This window comes from Mobula birostris, chromosome 24 (genome assembly GCF_030028105.1).
Source record: "Mobula birostris isolate sMobBir1 chromosome 24, sMobBir1.hap1, whole genome shotgun sequence".
NCBI classification, from domain to species: domain Eukaryota; kingdom Metazoa; phylum Chordata; class Chondrichthyes; order Myliobatiformes; family Myliobatidae; genus Mobula; species Mobula birostris.
This window is the reverse complement of record NC_092393.1, coordinates 17,957,106-17,982,598: the sequence shown is the minus strand read 5'-3', so window position 1 is coordinate 17,982,598 and position 25,493 is coordinate 17,957,106. Positions and strand designations below refer to the sequence as shown.

Genomic DNA, 25,493 nt, shown 5'->3' with positions numbered 1-25,493 from the left:
CACCTTGCAGTATGGGGTAATGTGGTTATGTCATTGTACAGGTAACACAGATGCCTGGTCCTGACATACGCCATCTAAATCTACCATGGTAGCTGGAGACCTGAATCAGAAACTAGTACCAGGAATGGTTTTTGGAAAGTTATAATATAGCTGGCATAAAAACATTTAAATATTTCAATGCATATTTTAGGGAAGGAAATTTGCCCTTCTTTCCGACTGCTGTATGCATATGGGTCCAGATCACAGGAACAGCCTGAACTTTAAATGCTTTCTGAAATAGTACTGCGTGTCACTCACTCGATTCAAAACTATCATAAGATAATAAAACAAAAATAAGCAACTAGATCATGGAAAATAAACTGTCAAATTTGGACAAGTTATTAACTCACCCATGAAACCTTCCTTGCTAACATCTGGAAATGTTAGGAGAGCTGATCTGTGGGTGAATCAAGCAACGACTTGACGTAGGTATATCAACAGTTTAGCTGAAATCTCACTCCTTCCATTAGCATGTCCGATGGACAGAGTTGGGGCCACAGTGCCATCAAGTCAGAAGAGAATAGGTCAAAGGATCTACAATGATTCATGATTCCAGGGTAGGCCAAAATTGCCCAGGAAACAACTACTCTAAAAACAAGAGGCTAAAGACAAAAAAATCAAAAAGGAACAATTTTAGCACAGAGAATGTTCATATTTGTGGAGAAAAGAAAACAAAAATGTGTGTGGTTACCTCAGCTGTTTTAATTCAATATTAATTCCCAAGAACTGCCACAGACAGAGAGAAAATGATGTGTTATTTCCATATTTTCTTACAAGACAGAAAACTATTTGGTCCATGCTGGCTCTTGGAGAGCAATCCCTTCCCTCCAATTATTTCTTTGCAACCTGTATTCAGAATATTATAGTCTTATCCTAAGTTAAAAATTACAGGTTTCTCCCGCTATCCGAAGGTAGAGTGTTCCTATAAAATGGTTCGTAAGCCGGAATTTCGTAAAGTGAATAAGCAATTACCATTTATTAATAAGGGGAAAAATTTGTGAGCGTCCCCAGACCCAAAAAATAACCTACAAAATCATGCCAAATAACACACAAAACCTAAAATAACAGTAACGTATAGTAAAAACAGGAATGCTATGATAAATACACAGCCTATATGAAGTAGAAATACTTTTCTGCAGCACCGTAAAGCGCAGCGAAAATCTTGCAGAAGCGCTCTCGGCAGAAACACTCTCTCCAGTAACCTTTAAGCTATGAAGCTGCCAAATCATACCAAATAACACATAAAAATACACAGCCTATATAAAGTAGAAATAATGTATGTACAGTGTAGTCTCACTTACCAGAATCGAGAAGACTCCAATAAATTGCAGTTTCATCACAGTTAAACACTTGCTTATACGAATAACCACCTGACGCAATCGGCAATTGCCTCTGATCTGGGCCAACATTTACGTGCCAGGGAGCACCTAATTAATTAGCCTGTTTATTTCGGCTTTTTTCTTAAAGATGTGCTGGGTGCGTTCCGACTACCGCTGTACACCTGCGTGCTACATGGCAATGTATCAGTCCGCGATCTGTTGGTTGGGGACCACTGCTTAAACTATGAAGCTGCCCTCGCCTCAGAAACCGATCAAACCACCCATGACTACCTTTATATTCCACTTTCGCATCACTTTCATCACCATCGTCCAGTGCTTTCTGTTTCAGCTTCTATAAAAGACTGGCTGATTAAGAAAACTTAACGGAACACCACGCTTTGTACACCCATCAATCCACTCAAGCAATAAACCTTCCATTTTATCCATTTTTGGATGCCGACTAAGAAAGACCACTCTGCTACGAGCAGAACCAACAGTAACGTTGGCAGCTTTCAAAATTCTTTCTCTCTGCGTATAAATAGTGTGAATGGTGGATGCAGGCAAGTTTAACCCGCGGACAATGTCCTTACTTTATTCACCACAATCAAAACGCTTAATTATGTCTAGTTTTACGCTAAGTGTAACACCCTTACGAGCTCTTTTAGGCTTTTCTGATACTTTAGAACTCATCTTGCTAATGGATGCACAAAATAAATCAAGATAAAGCACGTGTTTAAGCAATGCCAGCAAGAATACAGATGCGGGGGAGGAGCTTGGCTGTTCGGGCATGCGCTACCTTTTTTCCTAACAGTGAAAACACCTTCTGTTAGCGAAAACAGGTAACTAATGTAGGTCTTTCATAACAGCGAGGTGTCATAAAGCGAACATTCGGAAAATGGGGGCCACCTGTATAGCTAAAAACCACAGTACAGAAGAAAAAAGACATGGTTAAACATTATGCCTCCCCTATCCACTTTGTCTCTGTAACTCTCACTCGACCCATTCTGTTTTCATAGCTTGTATATTTATAGAGTGTTTCTTTCTTTCGTGGAATGCTATGCTCTTGGTCAATAAGGTTCAGTCACTTAGCATTCAGGATGAAAGAGTAAATTGGATTCAACATTGGCTTTGTAGGAGAAGCTAGGGAGAGTTAGTAGATGGTTGCCTCTTTGACTGGAGCCCTGTGACTATTGATGTACTGCAGGGGTCAGTGCTGGGTCCATTGTTGATTTTCGTCTGCTGTATATTAACAAATTTGGAATATAACATGGTAAACTGGAACAGCAAATTTGCAGATAGCACCAGGAGTGGACAGGGAGGAAGGCTATCAAAATTTGCAGTGGGATCTGAACCAACTGGAAAAATGAGCTGAAAGACGGTGGTGAAATTTAATGCAAACTCGTGTGAGGCATTACCCTTTGTGAGGACAAACCGGAATAAGATTTACACAGAGAACTGTAGGGCACTGAGGAGTATGGTTGAAGGGAATGTGATCCATAATTCCTTGAAAGAGACATCACAGATAGATAGGGTCATAAAGAAAACTTATGGTACGTTGGCCTTCATAAATTAGAGTATTGTATACAGGAGTTGGGAAGATATGTTGAAGTTTTATAAGCCATTGACGAGGCCTAATTTGGAGTATTGTGTGCAGTTCTGGTCTCTTACCTACAGGAAAGATACAAGATTGAATGAGTACACAAAAATCTTACAAGGATGTTGCTGGGTCTTGAAGGCTTGAGTTAAAGGGAAAGGTTGAATATGCTGGGACTTTATTCTCTGGAGCATAGGAGAATGAGGGGAGATTTGATAGAGGTTTGCAAAGTTATAAGGAATTAGATAAGGTAAATGCAAGCAGGCTTTTCAACTGGGAAAATAGATGAAATGTGAAATATTTAAGGGGAACCTGAGGGGGAACTTCTTCACTCAGAGAGTGGTGTGAGTGTGGAATGAGCTGCCAGCAGAAGTGGTGGATGTGGGTTTGATTTTGAATTTTGAGAAATTTGAATTGATACATGGATTGGAGGGCTATAGTCCAGGTGCGGGTCAATGACACCAAGCAGAATAACAGTTCAGCATGGTCTAAATGGACCGAAGGGCCTATTTCAGTATTGTAGTGCTCTAAGATTCTATAATTGGACATATCACCACAAACTTTCTTTTCTATATTAGCCCATCGACTCTCTTTGTAAGTGGGGTGGGCTTGTATTCATCTGAGGTATATTCATAGGCATGAGTAAGACAATGGGTTTGCAGGGAAGTAGATAAAGAATAAAATGAATAGGTTAACCAAGGAGGTAGCATAAACTCACCTCTACATTCTGATGTCCTTCTAAAACGTTCCCCAATATAATTAGTCACTTTGCCCATAGTTTTGGGTACATGGCACACTCCAAAACAGGGGACCCGTTCAGTTCATTAAAAGGCAAATGTGAGGAATGAGCCAGCAACCTGGTGAGGCTAAATTATGTAGCAAAGAGCTGAAAGGTTTTACTGTGGATTTCACACCCAACAGATCCAACTTCTAGTCTTGACAGGTTAAGTGACCAATTAAAGAGCTAACAGCAGGAAGTACAAGAACATCTGTGATAGTTTTGTCTGTGACAAGTGTGTCAAAGACATTGCTGAGTTATTTGCAAAACTCCATCAGAAACGTCAGATGGATGATCCACTTTTACACTTACTTTGCCCTTCGCTTTCATAAAAAGGTAATGTACCGTTTGTTCAGGAGAGGACAGGAGGGATAAATGAAGAGGTTAAATCATGGGGAAAACTGCAGTTTCAGTTGATTGTAGCTAGCAGAAGATTACATTGAGGCAACACTCACAACACGCTGGAGGAACTCAGCAGGTCAGGCAGCATCCGTGGAAACGATGAGTCGATGTTTCGGGCCGGAACCCTTCGTCAGGACTGTAGAGGGAAGGGGCAGAGGCCCTGTAAAGAAGGTGGGGGGAGGGTGGGAAGGAGAAGGCCGGTAAGTTCCAGGTGAAAAACCAGTAAGGGGAAAGATAAAGGGGAGGGGGAAGGGAAGCAGGGAGGTGATAGGCAGGAAAGATGAAGAAGGAATAGGGGAAAAGCTCAATGGGTAGTAGAAGAAGGAAGCGGAACCATGAGGGAGGTGATAGGCAGCTGGGGGAGGGGCCAGAGTGACATAGGGATAGAGGAAGGGAGGGGGAGATTACTACCGGAAGTTGGAGAATTCTATGTATGGACATATCTGAATGGGAGTGGGAAGCAGAGTTGTAAGCATCTCCCACCTGGCACTTATCCCTGTAAGCACAAGTGCTACACCTGTCCCTACACCTCCTCTCTTGCCACCATTCAGGGCCCCAAACAGTCCTTCCAAGTGAGGCAACACTTCACTTGTGAGTCTGTTGGGGTCATCTATCTATTGCACCCGGTGCTCCCGGTGTGGCCTCCTCTACATCGGTGAAACCCGACGCAGATTGGGGGACGGCTTCGTCGAGCACCTCCGTCACAACAGACAGGATCTCCCAGTAACCACCCACTTCAACTCTGCTTCCCACTCCCATTCAGATATGTCCATACATGGCCTCCTCTACTGCCATGATGAGGCTAAACTCAGTTTGGAGGAGCAACACATCGTATACCATCTGGGTAGTCTCCAGCCCCTTGGTATGAACATAGAACTCTCCAACTTCTGGTAATTCCCTCCCCCTCCCTTCATCTATCCCTATGTCACTCTGCCCCCTCCTCCAGCTGCCTATCACCTCCCTCATGGTTCCGCCTCCTTCTACTACCCATTGTGTTTTCCCCTATTCCTTCTTCACCTTTCCTGCCTATCACCTCCCTGCTTCCCCTCCCCCAACTCTTTATCTTTCCCCTTACTGGCTTTTCACCTGGAACCTACTGGCCTTCTCCTTCCCACCCTCCCCCCACCTTCTTTATAGGGCCTCTGCCCCTTCCCTCTACAGTCCTGACGAAGGGTTCCGGCCCGAAATGTTGACTCATGGTTTCCACTGATGCTGTCCGACCTGCTGAGTTCCTCCAGCGTGTTGTGGGTGTTGCTTTGACCCCAGTGTCTGCAGATTATTTTGTGTTTAAAATTACACTGAAGAATTTCTATCCACAACTATACTGCAGGAAGTCAAGGGCACATTACAGACAACAGGTGAAGAGATGTAGTGATACCTCTGAGTTGCACTGAACACTGATGTTCTACAATTCTAACCAAGTATTTCCAGAACAGATACAGCATTGAATATATACATGGATGGGAGGGCTATAGTCCAGGTGCAGGTCAATGAGACTAAGCAGAATAACGGTTTGGCATTGAGTAGATGGACCAAAGAGCCCATTTCTATACTGTAGTGCTTTATGACTCTATAAATGGACATGCTGTGACAAGATGGAAAGTTACCCACATATGTCTTCTTCACAAGCAAAAAAAGACAAACGTAATTATGCTATTTACTGGTCTCAACTACCAGGAAAGTGATGGAAGGTATAATGGCAGTGCCATTGAGCAATACTTACACAAATAAAATTTGTGGTCTCTTTTTCCTCAGAGGTAAAATGGCTGATCCTAAAGGGTATGCAGTTAAAGTTCAAAGTCAATGAGCAGGGCATAGAGAGTGATATTTGCCTGGAACATGCTGCCAGGAGCAGTTGTGGAGGCAAAAATGCTGAAGGCATTTAAGAAGCTCATAGATTGGCATGTGAGTGTGCAGAAAATGGAGGGATATGGTTGTTGTGTAGAAAGAAGGAATAGTTTAGTTAAACTTTTAATTAACTTGGCACGAGATCGTGGATTGAATGTCCTGTTCCTGTTCTATACTGTTCTATGTGTGAATAAACCTCTTACCAAAGATCATTCTGATTTCCGACTTCAGTCATTTCTATTCTCATTAGAGCCCTAAATGCAAGTATGAACAAAAGAGTGATATTTCAAAGATGAACAGGCCACTGTGGGATCATCTTAAAATAAAGCTCTTAAATCTCAACAAAGCTGAAGTCAGCGAATCAGGAGGAATACACCCAACCAGTCACAAGGACACCTGACACAATGCAACGTGTTTGTTTGTAGGCCATCATCTCAGTATCAAGAGATTGTTATGGATGCTGCTCAGGATAATTCCCCAACCTAATCACAACCAACTGCTTGAGCAATGACCTTCTCCCTTCGTAATATTTGAAACTGGGGTTCACCTATGATTGCAACGTTTTCCCTCCCATTTGAGGATCCTTGGATAACATAACATCCCCATGCCACTCTGTGGCAAAACCTGAACAGCATTAAAATATTATTCATTATGTAGCAAATTATATTCTAGTCACAAGTTATCATCAATCATCATCAGCAAACCTTTTCAGTGAAAGGGGTTGATTCAATGATTCAATGGTTTAATGTGTCAGAGAAGGTATAGAGTATACAACCCGAGTTGTAAAGATTTCAGGTTGTATACTATATACTATAATATTCTCTGATAATAAATAGCAATTAACATAGTCAAATTCTACACCAAACACATCGTTTCATTACTAATTAGAACAACCACACATCTGGTACAACAGCAAGTCAGCAGCTGAGTGCTCATCTAATACATTGGTTGGATCCTTAAAACTTTTTCACCTTCAGTGTGATAGAATAATGTCTGTTTGCCTAGATGGCTGCAATTCCAATAACATTCAAGAAGCACAACACAATCCAGGAGAGTTGGGCCAATCGATTAACACTGAAGGGTCTTGGCCTGAAACGTCGACTGTACTCTTTGCCATAGATGTTGCCTGGCGTGCTGAGTTCCTCCAGCATTTTGGAGGAACTTGCTTGGATTTCCAACAACTGCAGATTTTCTCTTGCTTGTGATTTGCTCTGAATCTTCTACTAGTAATATTCTCTCTACTACCAACAGCTGCTACAGTGTAGCTTGCCAAGTTTCTTTGACTCCTAAATCCACAGGTTCAGGAGGTGCATGGGAATACCAACCACTTCAATATACAAACTCTAATATACCAGTTTCTTCTTCAAACCCAACTACATTTTTGTACATACAATTTCTACCCATTTTGCTGTGTGTTCACAAAATGTACTCTTGGTCTCTTAACTTTCACAGATGTTTCATATATTTTATCACTTTAAAGAATGAGAGGAGTTATGGTTATTGTTTTCAGGGACACATTTATCAAGAACACTTGGTATGGTATGCAGTGAACTTACAGCACTCTTCTCCTGAACCAGCAGAGCATTCTTCTGCTCTAGCTCCTGAATTCGCAAAGAAAATTTATCTGCTTTTTCAACAGCCAGTTTTAGCTCCTCCTCCTTTGCCCTCATCTTGATGTTTTGACCTGTCACATGAAGTGGTTTAACCTACAAAAGGAAAATCTTGTTAAGACATGCCTTTTCAAAAGTGTAACACAGATGCCACTTCACAAAAGGAGTAGTGCAACAAAACAGCATCACAATAAACTTCTCCAAAATAAATCTTGCTCAGGACATTCCCCTTAATTTCAATGCACACTGAGACTGATTGAGTAATGTCTGAGAGAGAATTTATAACATTCTTAACATGCATTAGGTAATGAATCTCCATCCCGCTCTGAAGCTTTGTAAGGGTGACTGTGAATGAGCATCAGTGAAACCAGATCACCATGAGTGTTAAGAGAAAATCACAATGTAACCCCTGTCCCTGGCCCTTCCTCACAATAGCGATGTAAAAAGTACAATAACGATGTACTAGTTGTGAAAAAAACTTCTCTGTTTGCTTTATCCATTCATGCACATTACTTTGCACGGTATATATTCTAAGATTTTGTAAATTCTTTTAAAGAAATACATTTATTATATTGTAAGACGTATTAAAATTCAGAAACTATTTGTCAACTGTTCAAAAGTTCAAAGTAATTTTATTATCAAAGTACAATAATCTCGCCATATAAAATCCTGAGATCTGTTTTCTTGTTGGCATATTCAGTAATTCCAATAATCATAATAGAATTAGTGAAAGACCACACCCAAAATTGCAGACAACCTTTGTACAAAAGGCAACAAACTACAGATGCAATAAAGGAAATGATAATAATAATGAATAACTAAGCAATAAGTATCGAGAACATGAGATGAAGAGTCCTTGAAAATAAGTCCTTAGGTTGTGGGAACTGTTCAGTGATGGAGCAAGTGAAGCTGTGTGAAGTTATCCCCACTGGTTCAAAACCTGATAATTGAGGGGTAATAACGATTCCTGAACCTGGTAGTGTGAGTCCCGAGTCTTCTATACCTTCTTCCTGATGGCAGCAGTGAGAAGAGGACATGACGTGGGTGGTGGGGGTCCCTCCCTGATGATGGATGCTGTTTTTCTCTGACAGCGCTCCATGTAGATGTGCCCACTGGTGGGGAAGACTTTACATGTGATGTGCTGGGCTGTATCAACTACTTGTTACAGGAACTGTTAATACAGGTCACCAGAAATAATCCTGCCTATTTGATACAAACCAAAACTTGAAGTGTCCATTCTCACATTAATGAACCTAACTTCAGGACAGACAGACAGAAAGGAAAATACCATAGTGATATACCATTACAGATTGACATCCTTCACTATGGCCTCTGCAGGTTCACAATAAAGACAAATCAATGAGCAACTCTGGGAGAGTGAAAATACAAGTAGGATCTTTCTATTGCATGGCTTTAGTTCCTCTACAGCAAATAGTAACTAAAACAAGGGCAATGGATTAAAACCACATCAAAGGGCTTAAGTTAAACTAATGCAAACTTGTATTACTTCACACATGATTAGTATTTGGAGAATAATATTAAAATTTATATTTCAGCCATGTTATAGAAACATAGCAATTTTCTGAGCTCACCTGAGAAAGTATCATCTAGAATTGTCATCTGCAAGTAATCATTGCTCAGTTCCAGACATAACAATTGAGCAATCAAAGGAATGCAAAACCTCCTGCTTGTACTGAATACTTCCCAAGCGCACCAGTTGAGAATAAGAAAATAAATGGCAAATGTAACAGGATATTCTGCACATTCTGAGGTGTTGTTCAGTTGTTTAACTGAAGAAGGCAACAGTGGAAAATGATCGTGAAAAATTCCTAATTTGTACATTCTCCCCATAGCTGCATGGGTTTCCTCTGGGTGCTCTACTTTCCTGCCACAGTCCAAACATTTACTAGTTGGTAGGTTAATTGGTCATTGTAAATTGTCCCGTGATTAGGCTAGGATTAAATTGGGGGATTGCTGGGTAGTGCAACTTGAAGGGCCAGAAGGGTCTATTTTTGTTGTATCTCATTAAATAAATTACATCACCACATCATACGTTTGTATCTTACTAAAAAAAAGGGAAGAATACTAAAAAGATATATATCCCTGATTCCTGTCTGTTTCTTTCAATTAGTTCCTGGAGTTACAAGACATAACAGTGGCGATGAGGAAGTTTTAAAATGTACCCGAGACAGCTACCTAGCTGATGAAGTGCAGTATGTTTTTCTTCGGAAGGTGAGTCAGCTGCTTGAGTTTTAAAAAGGGCAAAAAAATGGATGAAATTAACAAGCAACAAATATAGACACAGGTTCATAAACAGAGAGTACCAGGTGACAAGAATAAAAACTCTTTCAAAAGAACGTAAATGGTTAACTACAATGGAAAGATAAATGCGTTCAATTGTAAGAAAGATACCTGAATGACGTATACTGAATGAATTGAGCAGTATTTTGAAGAAAATGAAAAAGCTGATGAAAAACGAGCGCCGGTGTTGCTGAGTGCAATGGGTGGATATGCATACAGTTTGCTTAGACGTTTAAATACTCCAGCCAAACCAGCTGAAGTGAGCATTGCTGATATCATGAATGTAATGCAGGAAGATACAGAACTGAAACCGTTGCTGACTGCAGAACACTTTCAGTTTCATAAGTGCAATCAAAAGGAAAGGGAGTCCATTTCAGCTTGTGTGGCCAAATTGGAGAAATTCTGTTAGCATTGCTAGTTCAGCAGTAGCTTAATGATGCACTGAGAGATCATTTACTTTGGGGAATCTTATAAGAAAGCATTCATAAATGGCTCTTAGCTGAAGCAAAACTCACATTTAAAAGAACAGTTGAAATCAATGCATGAAATAGAAGCCAGCAGTGCAAATGAGTTGCAGTCAGGAATGAAAATGAGTGTGGACAAAATTACAAAGTCTAAACAGAAACCTGCCTGGCTAAACAAGTAATGTTGGGGATGTGGCAGGGTCTCACATACATCAGACCAATGCAGGTTTAAAGGTGAAATTTGCAGAAAGTGCAACAAATTAGGACACATACAAAGAGCATGTTGGTCAGACAAAAATAAATGGACTGCACAGGGAAGAGATAAAAATGAAAAGTCAAGTTGCAGTTCCAAAAAGAGTATTAATCTGCATGCTATTGATGGAAAATTTGAAAATGATGAGAGTGACCACAGGACTGGGTAGCCTTGAGATTTATAATGGCAAAACTAACAATAGACAGATGATATGGTTTACATGAGAAGTGGAGTTGGTCATTGGCTCAGCTGTTTCAGTCATTCCACAAAATGAGTTTGAACGGCATTTCGAAGATACTGAACTGAAGCCTGCAGATATCCAACTGAGAACTTATACTGGAGACCTGTAGATATCAAACTGAGAACTTATACTGGAGACCTGTAGATATCGAACTAAGAACTTATACTGGAGACCTGTAGATATCCAGCTAAGAACTTATACTGGAGACCTGTAGATATCAAACTGAGAACTTATACTGGAGACCTGTAGATATCGAACTAAGAACTTATACTGGAGACCTGTAGATATCCAACTAAGAATTTATACTGGAGGAAAGATAATCTTGTGGGAATGACGTTTGTAACAGTGAGATACAATAACCAACTAGCCACATTCGGCTTGCGAGTGGTTAAAAATAGGAGGGCTGGTATTGTGGGGCCATAATTGGCTCTGACAACTAAAACTTGATTGGAAATCCATCCAGTATTTGCATGCCGCATCCCCTGCAAGTGAGTCAACTGAAAGCAAATTAAGAAAGGTACTGGATGATGCCACAGCAGTGTTCAAAGATGGCAATGGAAAAGTCAAACATATCAAGGGTAAAATAGTATTAAATGAAAAAGTCACACCCAGGTTTTACATACCCGTCTGATTCCTTATACAATCCGTGACAAAGTAGCCAGTGAGCTAGATCGCATAGAGGCTGAAGGAATTCTTTCCAAAGTTGAATGGAACCCATGGGTAATGCCAGGTGTCCCAGTAGCCAAGAAGTACAGGTCTGTCAAGATCTGTGGTGATTTTAAGGTTACCATTAAGCTATTACTGAAAGTAAATCAATGCCCTCTGCACAGGATGGAGCAGGGGTCCCCAACCTTTTTTGCAGTGCGGACCGGTTTCATATTGACAATATTCTTGCGGACCGGCCAACCGAGGAGGTGGGGGGAGGGGATGGTTGCCAACGGACAAGAGTACAGTAGCAGTCAAATACGTTGTTTACCCCGAAAAGACTACAATGACCATGAAACCTTGCGCGGGCACCAGTGCGCATGCGTGACTTGTGTATGCGTGCACGTGCCGTTTTTTGATACAAATCGTTTTTGGCGATTCTGTTCGGGAAGGGGGTGCTGTTAATCACGACCGGAATATCGGTGATAAGTGGCTAATACACTCAATTTCGTTTCTAAAAGGGTTTAGCTAAAGAATTTAATATTAAACACACAGCGCATATTTTCCTCGCATGAATATAGCGATGTCAATTATCAGGGGAGGACAGGGGGGCTTGAAGTACGTGTTGAACGAACTCCCAGTAGAAGTGGCAGAAGCAGGTTCAATATTATCATTTAAAAGTTAAATTGGATAGGTATATAGACAGGAAAGGAATGGGGGGGTTATGGGGTGAGCGCAGGTCGGTGGGACTTGGTGAGAGTAGCGTTCGGCACGGACTAGACGGGCAGAGATGGCCTGCTTCCGTGCTGTAATTGTTATATGGTTATATAAGTAAGTCAATAGCATCATAACATTTTAAGTGACGTTTGGATATTAAACACAGCACATATTTTCCCCGTATGAACATATAAAATCATTGCAATGCACCAATATTGCTGAATCAGTGGGAGCCCTGGGCTTGTTTCCCTGCAACAAGACGGAGCCATCGAGGGGTGATGGGAGACAGCGATACTCAAAGGGGGCTCCTTACGTTCAGTCTATTCCGCAATTCAGTTTTCGTTGCATTCATTGCAGAGATATGTTGGAAATGGAAGCAATGTTTTCAGTGCTTCCGTGGCTATCTTAGGATATTCGCCCTTGACTTTGATCCAGAATGCCGGCACAGATGTTATGTCAAACATACTTTTCAGCCCGCCGTCATTTGCAAGCCCGAGGAATTGATCTCCTTCCCACGCTGACATGGGAAGTCAGCATACACGCTGTAATGACCTCGCGTGCGTTCAAGCTCAACAGTGGGCGTGACAGGGAATGAGGAAAGGTGAAGCTGACTCATATCGCCAAATCATATCGTTTCCTCGCGGCCCGGTAGCGCTTGCTTTGCGGCCCAGTACCGGTCCGCGGCCCGGTGGTTGGGGACCGCTGGGATAGAGGATTTCTTTGCAAACCTTTCTGCTGGGAAACACTTCATCAAAACAGACTTAGCTGAGGCCTACCTACAGATAGAGATAGAAGAAGAGTCCAAAGCATTTCTCACCATGTACATTCACAAAGGCTTTATTGCTATAATAGGCTTATTTTTGGAGTCGCCTCTGTGCCACTTGCACTCTGGCAGAAAGCTATGGACCAAGTGTTGCAAGGCTGCCCAGGCAGTCAGTGTTACCTGGATGTCATCATTGCTGCCAGTAAGGATGATAAGGAACATCTCCAAAATCTCAAAATAGTGTTAAAAAGATTAGAAGATTATGGGCTCAGGGCATAAGGCGTCAAGCGTAAATTCTTTGAGCCAAGCATCACTTACACATTGACGCCATTGACACACAAGATTTTCACAAATGTTCTGAGAAAATTCAAGCATTGGTGGATGCCCCAAGGCTAAAGGATGTGTTGCGGTCCTTTTTAGGATCTGTTACAATTACTATAATAGTTTCCTGCCAAACCTGGCAAATGTGCTCCACCCCTTGAACTCATTACTGCAGATTAGGAAGAAATGGAAATGGACAAAGCAGTGTGAGGTGACTTTCAAAAAGACAAATGAATTGGTGATGTCAGGCACTGTACTGGTACATTATGATCAACATCATCCAGTGAAGCTTGCCTTTGATACCTCGACTTATGGTGTAGGTGCACTCATGTCACATGTTATGAGTAGTGGAAGTGAATGTGTCATAGCCTTTGCATCATGTTCCTTTACTACTGCAGAGAAAAATTACAGAGAGGCCTTGAGTCTGGTTTCGGGTATAAAACATTGTAACCAGTACCTGTATGGGAGACAGTTTACCCTCAATACTGCTCATCAACTACACGTGTCCATTTTCAATCCAGTGAATGGTGCTTCACTAACAGGAGCAGCATAGCTCTGCTTCTTGCTCGACACAATTTACAAGATCAAATTCAAGAAGACCACTCATAATGGATTTGTGGTCCTGTTTACTCTTGGAAAAGGAAATACCTGAAAAAAATCACACAAGAGGACACTCCTCTTGACGTATTCTGCCTAATGCAAATCAAAACTCTTCCTATTATGGCAAAGTAGTCCAAAGAGAAACCAGAAAAGACCCCACACCAGCTCAGGTCTACATTGCAAACCAAAATGGCTGAAATGTGCAGCAGAAATTTCAGTTCCCTCATTTTCACCAGTGCTGGAATGAACTTGTCCTTGATGGGGTTGCCTTAAGTGAAGATTGAGAATTGTTGTACATTCCAAGCCAAGCTGAGAACTAAAGTGTTGGAGGAGCTACATGCCAGTCATCTAAGAGTGACCAAAATGGAAGTATTAGCTCGAAGCTTTTCTGGTGGCCTGGGATAGATCAGCAAATCAAGCAGCTTGCCATACACTGTTTGGGATGCAATATGTCCAGAAAATGCTAAGAGCTGCACCTATCCATCCATCCCTAGGAATTGCCTGCATTGCATTAGCAGAGGATTCATGTGAGTTTCTCTGGAGCGTGCATGGCACACAATTTCTTGGTGGTAGTGGGTGCAGCTACAAAGTGGCCAGCAGTGTTCCCAATAGCCTCAACTGCAGTCTTGCACACCGTTGATGTGTTGAGAGGCCTCTTCTCAAATTCTGGTATTCCAAAGCACTTAGTTGGTGACTATGGACCACAGTTTATAGTCATTCCTGAAAATGAATGGAATAAGACATGTTACATCTGCACCCATGTACAAAGGGCATGAAGGAAAGGTTTGCTCAGAGTCTAAAGAATGTACTGTGAGCAATGTCAGCAGAGCACACTACACTGAATCAGAAGCTCACCAATTTCCTCTTTGCGTATCGCAATGCAGCACACTCCACAAATAACAACTCACCAGCCATGCTGTTCTTGATCATCCCTTGCACTCGCGCTTCCACCTCCTCAACCCCAGTCTCCGAAGGAGTATGCAGGACACACAGCTGAGACAGATTGAAGGCTCCTCAAGCAAGGAGGTTCAATGTTTCACTCCTGGACAAGCAGCCCTGGTGAGAGCCTTAGAGGTGATCAAAAGTTGGTACTTGGAAAAATTAAGGACAGAACTGGACTACTCTCATACACAGAGGAGATTGTATCTGATCGTCATCTGCAAACTTCACATTGATCGCCGCACAACACAGAGAGCAGAGTCCATTGTAAGAGAAAAAAGAAGTCCAGAACTGTCAGAACCACTTCCTGCAGACCCAGAGTCAATTCCTACAACCACCATGGAGAAAGCCCCAGAACCTGAGATTGTTTCACAGACACAAGTCTCACCTGCCAAGCAGACAGACACTAGTGAAATCTACTAAGTTGCAGATATTCTTTACAGTAGTTATATTATATAGAAAATTCTATGTATGTATGTGTATGTGTATGTGTGTATGTATATATATATCTTATGAGAGGAAAAAGACCAAGTACTCTGAAGCTGCCCAGAATGGCTGGGAGACCAAGATTTTCCCTGTAGAAGTGGGATGCAGGGGATTCGTTGCTACATCTAGGACCAATCTATTGAAGAAGATGGGGGTGAGGGGTCACTCCCTCCAACAAGCAATCAAGTCCTTGTCAAATGCAGCAGAAGAAAGCAGCAATTGGATTTGGATTAAAAGGAAAAACAACAACTGGGCTGCAAGATGAAGACTGGAGGGTATGGAACTGAGGGGGGTGTATCTGGGACGCCAGGTAGCATTGTTGAGCCCTCTGGAGATGTTGTGGGCTTATCAATGAAACATCAAAGAAGGAGGGTGCCCACCTGATGACGCCGATGACGTACCTACCACACACATATATTTTTATACAAGATTATTAAAGAGCAATACTTTACACATTTGGGTTGAGATGCATTCTATATTGAGTTGGTTTATAGCTAAGCAGGCAGGAGTGAGTATATTTACTATTTCAATAATATTTTTGTAATGCGCTGTGAAGTTTGACTGCTAATGTAATGGCCTCTCCATAATGTTTCACTACTAAAGTAATGGTTTCTCTGTAGCAGCAATGTTTGGATTATGATGAGAGATAACAGGGACTTTGAAATGTGTGCTATCCAATGAGGGGCATGTTGTTCTTTCTTGTAGGTCTGGGAGCAGGAATTTTGCCGTATTTTGTCGGCGAGGGATGAAGAGAGAAGATGTGAATGAAGAGAATTGGTAGACCGGCGGATGGAGTGGACTTGGAGCGAGGGTCCGAGGGTCAGCGACACTCGGAGGAGGTTGATAGGGAATGAATGGACGAATCCGCGAGCCCCAACATGCATATTAGACTGTTTCATTAAAATGGGCCCTTTTTCTTTTTATTTTCTTTACTAACCCTATAGTCAGATTAAGATTTATGAAGTTCAGTGGTTTAATTGCATATGGTGTACTGCCTGATATTTTGCGGTTCAGGATTGTAACCGGGCAACACATCATGCAGCAGCCACACAAGTGAGATTTCTCAGTTTGGCTGGGCCAGAGGCTTTCTTCCCTTAGACGAATGCATGCTGGCCGAACCCGAGGGCTACATTTGAGTAATATTTAAAATATTTTGATTAACACCTCTTTGTTTACTTAATTCATATGTAAGAAGTACGTGAATGGCATAAGTCATGACGCCACCACATCTCACAAAAAAAGGGAGAGAAAAAACTAAGTAGACAAATATCCTGACTCCTGTCGTCTTTCTTCAATTACCTTCTGTAGCTACAAACCATAATAGGGTACTTTTCCCTTCCCAGCTGAATCTAGGAGAACAAATTCAGTTCTTTTACCAACTCACCCAGATCACCACTGCAACATACCCACATTTCCCAGAATTTTCTCTCTCACTCTTTTTTTATACACACACACATACACTCACAAACTGACTTGAATATGGGAGCAACGTTTTGAGAACATGTTGATAGTCTATTTTTCCATAGCCTTTCAGGATGTGTGACAGGGTCCTGAATTACCCCTATGAACTGTGCTTTTAAAAAGAGAGAGATATTTAACCCCAATGTTGTTTTTAAGAGAGTGAGAAAGAAAGAGAGAGAGAGAGACGAAGACTGCTTTGAGATGGTGTTATGAACCCCTAAGGTTCATATTTCCTGTAGACCGTCACTTTAAGGCATGAGGAGCAACTGAGACTAACTTTTGGATTTCTGCTGAATTCGGAGAGAGAGGGTACCAAGCAGCTCATAAGTCACTATGGTGACCGAGGGCCACGTTATTTGATGGACAATCGATGTTATGGTTTCTCTGGAGCGTGTTTATACTTCCCAAGGACATGGCCTGCTAGTGCATTCTTACACAGACAAAGAAAGGAGGAGTTATTTGAGAGACAGTTGGTACTCAGTACGGTGAGATAAGTAGGAGGTCAGATGATAGACCTGCAACACATGTTTTTGGACACTGAATGAGCTTTGTTGTGCCCACAGAAAAAGTGTTTTTTTTGGAGGATCGATCAGTGGCTCTTGTAGTGAGAAAAGGGAGTGACCGATGGGGAGTCGTCCATGTGTCCAACCTTTGCCTGGGTTGATAGCTCCACGACAGAAGAACGGTCCCCTTTCTTGTGGTCACAGTCAGTGGCTTTTAAAGGATTTCGGAGGACAACTGGTAGATCGATGGCATCAGCTCACCTGAAGACTCGGATCTCTCTCTCTCCATCACTACCCAACTCAATACCACGAACTGAACTGAACTTTACTCATCATTGTAAGATTGTATCTATTTACCCCTAGACTTGAAGAAGCTTGGTTTTTATATATATTCCACACTTACTTATATATAATAATTGCTAACCTGTTTGATTTATCAACATTTATATTACTGTATTGTGTAATTACTAATAAATAATATTAGTTAATATTGGACTCCAAAGCACTTTCCATTTCTGCTAGTTCTTTAACCCGTCATGGGGTACGTGACAAATGTTATAAGAAACTAAAGGTTCATATGGTAGATAAGACCAATCAAAATGTCCGGGAAGGTTGAAGGAGCATGTGATCATGTGGAGAATTCAGTGTATTAGCCCTCAAGGGTGACCTCATATACCACTACCCTCTTCCATTACAACATATTGCATGGCACATGTCGGTGATAATAAATCTAATTCTGGTTCTGAATGGTCTATCTATATGAGAACTCATATTAACAATGCATCATCACTCACACAATTGCCATGCATTTATTCTTGTTTTTATCACTACAGAATGAAGTAACATTCCCAAGCCACCTCGACCCTTCTCAACCCACCAGAACCCACCAAAGAGAAACTGTCTAATACAAAAACACTTGCTCTGTAGGTTAGAAGGGTACAACCTGAATATAATGTGTGGTATGGACCATAGGAAATGGAATAGCTGATCTTGTTACATAATCAGGTTTAAGAAAACATACAATGAGAGAAAGATAGAAAAGTATGAGCTCGAGTTGGTCACAAATGAGAGAAAATCTGCAGATGCTGGAAATCCAAGCAACATACACAAAATGCTGGGGGAACTCAGCAGGCCAGGCAGCATCTACAGAAAAGTGTAAGCAGTTGACTTCTCAGGTCAGGACCCTTCATCAGTGCTTGTGAAGGGTCTCAGCCCGAAACATTGACTGTTTACTCTTTTCCATAGATGCTACCTGACCTACAAATTTCTCCAGCATTGTGTGTGTGTAGCTCGAGTTGTTCATTTGGTTCTTCAAACTGGCTCTACTATTTAATATAATCATTGCTACATAAACTTTGTCACTAATATGTTTAACTCTCTCTCTTGATGTCCTTTATGCATAAAATTCCATCGAAATTCTTCAATAAATTCAGCAACTCCACAGCATTTTGTGGTTGACAGGTAAAACAATGGAAAAGAAAGAGAATTAAAAAGCTTTGATTTTTGTTATATCATCATGAGCTGTAATTTCACAGAGAGCTGTAATATGGACAGGAAAAATGCTGCTTTCCAATTCAAATTCATAAATATTTGACAGGGAATTCAACTACCATGACAAAAGCTGAATTTATTCACGTTTCATGTTGTAGCTCCACACAGTGGGAATAAGAGACACTTCTCTCTTGCTGATGAACAAATACATCTTCAATTAGTCAACTACGATTTGTTCAGAAGTCTTCTCTATGTTACTAACTCAAGCAAAGGAAGTTTTGGGCTTCCTGAAATGCCAAAGGACTGAATGGAAGAAATTTGGGATAAATTCACAAGGAAGCAAAATCCATTGTCCATCTAGTGTGCAGCCTCTCAACTTGGCAGCAAAATAGGCGGGAACCTAGAAAATCCAGACCTTGGATTTTGTTGGCTATATCTATGGGTTTGTATCAGCTGGAGTTTAAAGAGGGTGAGTGTACCTAATTAAAACTTATAAGACCCTAGTGGGGTTTGACAGAGTGGATGCTTAGAGATGTTTCTTCCTGTTGGAGAATCTAGAACGAGAGATCATTGTTTAAAAATAAGAGCTCCTCTATTTAAGACAAGGGTAAGGCAAAATTTTTCTGTCTCATAAATTTATGTACCTTTGGAACTCCTTTTGAAGTCTTTAATATTTTTAAGAGAGAGATTAATATGTTGCTGGTAACAGTTACGAGGTTAGTTACAGTGGGCAGATGGGAATGCAGCAAGATCAGCTGTAATCTTATTGGCAGAGCACACTTGAGTGACCGAGTGGCAAACCCTTGCTGCTAATTCACATGTTCATACATGTATCTATTCACACATTTGTTTGCATGCTCATTATGACCAAGCTGGCTGAACAATAAAACTTGAGTTACAGTACCAGTTGTCCTCCTGTTGCTTCTTGCAGAAATCTAAAGCTCAAAAGCATGAACTCACATTTTAAGAGTTGATTTTCAATTATTAATCCAAAACAGGAATGAGGTGTTATAATCTGCAAATATGCTTTGCATTTTGTAAGTTAATAAGGCACATCGGCAGATCATAACAAGGCCATTATATTCAGCTCGACGTAAATCAAACTATATTTTGGAAATTTTCAAGATGGAGATATTAATACTGTATAGGATGTCCTATGTGAAAAACTAATTGTACATTCGTGTTCACTTAGTGTCTTTGGCCAGATTGCCAGCTCTTCCTGAAGGCTTTGGACACCAAGTGATGGGTTTCCATCCAACACTAACTTTTGCTGTCAGAGGGGCAATGGATTTCCTGCCTACAGTAAAACCATTATATGACCATTTGGATACCAGCATCTGTCTCACTGGGTACTGATTCACTCACTGCCTTCCACTCACCAGAGCCCTAGTTTTGGTGCCCCCTTTCATCTACTGGGGCCCCTGTCCCAGTGCTTCCTTTAAATTCACCTGATTATAATTTTCAAGTTCCCCTGAAATATATCTGCTCTGATTTCCCATACTCTCTTGAAACTTATTGGTCTCATTGGAAAATGTATTATTCTGCAATGTAACCTTTAAAATTGTAAAATGTGTTGGGGAATAGTAGAGCACCATCTGATACTTCGGAAGACCTGCTCACCAAAGTCCCAAATGTGTCAGAGTAATGGAGTTTCACCATACTCTTATTTCAATTTTCCAGCATTTGAGGTCTGTTTACTTCTTTGTATCAACAGAAGGCCAAATTAAGCGCCGAGGGTGCACTTCAACCAGAGCTGCAGGTAAGTTCAAAGTGGATTCACAGATATCACATAAAAGTCAGCCTGAAACAATATGAAGCACCACCAGAACGAAGTGATGAAAGAATCTCCAGGGGAGATTTTACACATGGGCCAGTCTGAACCTCCACAATGGACTTCTGTCCAGGTTTAGAATTGCTGCAAAAGGCTTCCATTTCACGACAGCTCTGTGCTCCCATGGTGTGGTAATAACAACAAACATAAAGCTGAAGGTGGCCCCAGAACCCTGATAATGGACCTGCTGTCTATGTTATGTCTTTCCTGATTCCACAAACACCCCAGTGTTGCTCCCAATTTAGTCTAGCCAAAAAGTTCTATTCAACTGGTTCAAAAGAACATCTAAACAAGCCTGATGCATTTTGGAAACAAGACTTGTAGACTGATGAAGCTAAAATAGAACTTTTTGGCCGAATGAGCAAAGGTATGCTTGGAGAAAAAAGGGCGCAGAATTTCATGAAAAGAACCCCTTCCTAACTGTTAAGCACAGGGGTGGATCAATCATGCTTTCGGCTTGTGTTGCACCCAGTGGCACGGGGAAAATTTACTGGTAGAGGGAAAAATGAACTCAATTAAATACCAGCAAATTCTGGAAGCAAACATCACACAGTCTATAAAAAAGCCGAAGATGGAAAGAGGATGGCTTCTACAACAGGATAATGAACCTAAACACATCTCTAAACCCACAATGGACCACCTCAAGAGGCGCAAGCTGAAGGTTTTGCCGTGGCCTTCATGGTCCCCTGACCTAAGCATCATGGAGAATCTGTCGATAGACCTCAAAAGAGCAGTGCATGCAAGACGGCCCAAGAATCTCACAGAATTAGAAGACTTTTGCAAGGAAAAATGGGCAAAAATCCCCCAAACAAGAATTGAAAGACTCTTAGCTGGCTACAAAACGCGTTTACAAGCTGTGATACTTGCCAAAGGGGGTGTTACTAAGTACTGCCATGCAGGGTGCCCAAACTTTTGCTTTGGGCCCTTTTCCTTTTTTGTTATTTTGAAACTGTAAAAGATGGAAATAAATAAGCTTTCTTGCTTAAAATATTAAAGAAATGTGTCATCTTTAACTTATGCCTTTTGGAAATCAGTCCATCTTTTACTCGCTTAGCTATTCATAGTAACAGAAATTTTGACCAGTGGTGCCCATATTTTCACATGCCACTGTAAGCCTCTTGACCTCTTCTTAGGAAAGGATAAATTAAACCTTTATTTTCTCATTATTGCTGTTTTCACAGTTTTCACATGCCCATAGGCTCCACCTTACCCACTTAACAATCTGGAAGTGTGCTCTTCATAAGCATTCTTTGGTGTGAAGTATAATAATCAAAATACTTGAGCATCTTATTTTCGAGTGGAAAAAGGATGCAACCGTGGTTGACAAGAGAAGTCAAAGCCAAAGTTAAAGCTAAGGAGAGGGCATACAAGGAAGGAAAAATTAGTGGGAAGACAGAGGATTGGGAAGTCTTTAAAACCTTACAAGAGGAAACCAAGAAAGTCATTAAGAGAGAAAAGATTAACTATGAAAGGAAACTAGCAAATAATATCAAAGAGGATACTAAAAGCTTTTTCAGGTATATAAAGAGTAAAAGACAGGTGAGAGTAGATATAGGACCGATAGAAAATGATACTGGAGAAATTGTAATGGGAGATGAGGAGATGGCAGAGGAACTGAACAAGTATTTTGCATCAGTCTTCACTGAGGAAGACAGCAGGATACCGGACACTCAAAGGTGGCAGGGAAGAGAAGTGTGCGCAGTCACAATTACGACAGAGAAAGTACTCAGGAAGCTGAATAGGCTAAAGGTCGATAAATCTCCTGGACCAGATGGAATGCACCCTCGTGTTCTGAAGGAATTAGCTGTGGAGATTGCGGAGGCATTAGCGATGATCTTTCAAAAGTTGATAGATTCTGGCATGGTTCCGGAAGACTGGAAGATTGCAAATGTCACTCCGCTATTTAAGAAGGGGGCAAGGAAGCAAAAAGGAAATTATAGACCTGTTAGTTTGACGTTGGTGGTTGGGAAGTTGCTGGAGTCGGTTGTCAAGGATGAGGTTACAGAGTACCTGGAGGCATATGACAAGATAGGCAGAACTCAGCATGGATTCCTTAAAGGAAAATCCTGCCTGACAAACCTATTACAATTTTTTGAGGAAATTACCAGTAGGCTAGACAAGGGAGATGCAGTGGATGTTGTATATTTAGATTTTCAGAAGGCCTTTGACAAGGTGCCACACATGAGGCTGCTTAACAAGATAACAGCCCATGGAACTACAGGAAAGTTACATACATGAATAGAGTGTTGGCTGATTGGCAGGAAACAGAGAGTGGGAATAAAGGGATCCTATTCTGGTTGGCTGCCGGTTACCAGTGGTGTTCCACAGGGATCAGTGTTGGGGCCGCTTCTTTTTACATTGTACATCAACGATTTGGATTATGGAATAGATGGCTTTGTGGCTAAGTTTGCTGACGATACAAAGATAGGTGGAAGGGCCGGTAGTGCTGAGGAAACGGAGAGTCTGCAGAGAGACTTGGATAGATTGGAAGAATGGGCAGAGAAGTGGCAAATGAAGTACAATGTTGGAAAGTGTATGGTTATGCACTTTGGCAGAAAAAATAAACGGGCAGACTATTATTTAAATGGGGAAAGAATTCAAAGTTCTGAGATGCAACGGGACTTGGGAGTCCTCCTACAGGATTCCCTTAAAGTTAACCTCCAAGTTGAGTCGGTAGTGAAGAAGGCGAATGCAATGTTGGCATTCATTTCTAGAGGAATAGAGTATAGGAGCAGGGATGTGATGTTGAGGCTCTATAAGGTGCTGGTGATACCTCACTTGGAGTACTGTGGGCAGTTTGGGTCTCCTTATTTAAGAAAGGATGTGCTGACATTGGTGAGGGTACAGAGAAGATTCACTAGAATGATTCCGGGAATGAGAGGGCTAACATATGAGGAACGTTTGTCCGCTCTTGGACTGTATTCCTTGGAGTTTAGAAGAATGAGGGGAGACCTCATAGAAACATTTCGAATGTTAAAAGGCATGGACAGAGTGGATGTGGCAAAGTTGTTTCCCATGATGGGGGAGTCTAGTACGAGAGGGCATGGCTTCAGGATTGAAGGGCGCCCTTTCAGAACAGAAATGCGAAAAAATTTTTTTAGTCAGAGGGTGGTGAATCTATGGAATTTGTTGCCACGGGCAGCAGTGGAGGCCAAGTCATTGGGTGTACTTAAGGCAGAGATTGATAGGTATCTGAGTAGCCAGGGCATCAAAGGTTATGGTGAGAAGGCGGGGCAGTGGGACTAAATAAGATAAAATGGATCAGCTCATGATAAAATGGCGGAGCAAACTCGATGGGCCGAATGGCCTACTTCTGCTCCTTTGTCTTATGGTCTTATGGTCTTATCACTTGCAGTTCCGTCTTGGCTGCCTACTCTGCACAAGTAACCTATTTAATCCCGTATTCGTTCATTCCAGGCATTAGAAGCGCATCCCTCTGATCATTGTCTCCCTCCACTGGTCTGGTGGAATAAACAATTTTATTCCACAGTTTTGAGTCACCACCCAAATGGGCCAAAGAATATTGAACCTTTAGCCAATGCAGTGTGTATGTGACATGTTTGTTGAATTCCTTAAGATGAACAATTTGTAGTTAAATGATAAAGTCAAGCATCACTATCCAAGAAAGAGATGCTGTTGCAACCAATGGCAATACAGTTCTCAGCTTGACAGTGACCAGGCTGCTGGTTGAGATGGTGATTGTGAGTCTTCCTCTTGTAGGTCATCCAGGACATCTTCATGGAGCGGTGCCACAGGAAGGTGGGCTCATCATTAAGGACCTCCACTACCCAGTACATGCCTTCTTATCATTACTGCCATCAGGGAGGAAGTACAGAAGCCTGCAGGGACACACTCAATGATTCAGGAACAGCTTCTTCCCCTCTGCTATCTGATTCTTAAATGGATTTCTGAAAAAAAATTCCGATTAGTTTGCACTATTTATTTAATTTAACTATTGTATACACACATATATATGTTATAGATATACCTACTGTAATTCAGTTTTCATTTTTGATGATCATGTACTGCATTGTATTGATGCTGCAAAGTTAAGATATCTCACAACATATGGCGGTGATATTAAACCTGATTCTTGAGCTGCTACAGAGCATCTGCTCACCCTATACTGCCCTGCCCTGTGTTCCAGTATTTAGTAGTAATGAGTAATGAACCTGGTGCTGGCATGAAATCCATTCGTACTTGACCCTAATTCAGCCCCCTGAGAGGAACGGAACCAACCAGATCAAAGTGACCTTTGTGAAGACCTGGTACCTGGCCCTGTCTGCCAGCTTGCCTTCTGCAGCAGTAGATCCTGAGCTTTTGCCAGAGAGACAAACTTATCCACAACCCATTTATCTTGAGAGGTTCCGGATCAAGGGGAGAGCTCAGTGCGGTCTCGCTAGTAAATCATTTCAAGTATAGAATAAAAGCACTCTCAAACTGTAATTTCAAGTTAAGTGCTTCCAAACAGAATTTACAACCAAGAATGTGCCAGGATGGCCTGTTCGTTGAACACAGCCTTCATTATAACGGGAACAGTTCTGCATCACATCAATGCCTCAAATGAGATTCGATGTGGCTGCTGCTCCAAGTTGCTTTAGAATTATTTTATTGAAGACATATGGTGTATGCTAGTTTTTTATTTTTTGCTGTACAAACAGATTTCACAGATATTTCTATCCAACAAGAGGGATTACTTGCTATAGCATATTTGACTGATAAATGTATTGTCTGGATTCTTTCTGAAAGGCGGAGCAGGCTCAAGGAGCTATATGGCCCAGATGGTCGACAACCCAGGGTTCTGTACGAGGTGGCTGAAGCTGTGAGGTACTACTAAGAATCAATGGATTCTGGACTGGTTCCAGAGCACTGGGCGAGGTAAATTGT

At 41.5% G+C, this 25,493-nt stretch overlaps 1 protein-coding gene across 3 annotated transcripts in view; it reads right to left on the bottom strand.

Annotated features, from left to right (window-relative positions):
- LOC140187173 (putative uncharacterized protein MYH16) overlaps positions 1–25,493 on the bottom strand; it is a 328,506-nt gene that overhangs the window by 246,048 nt on the left and 56,965 nt on the right. For 2 of the 3 annotated variants that reach the window (XM_072242198.1, XM_072242202.1), the window contains exon 2: positions 7,537–7,686. The exons of the other annotated variant lie outside the window; for it this stretch is intronic. In XM_072242198.1, the coding sequence (XP_072098299.1) occupies positions 7,537–7,686 (150 nt within the window). The remainder of the gene's footprint in view (positions 1–7,536; positions 7,687–25,493) is intronic. 3 annotated transcript variants of the gene reach the window in all.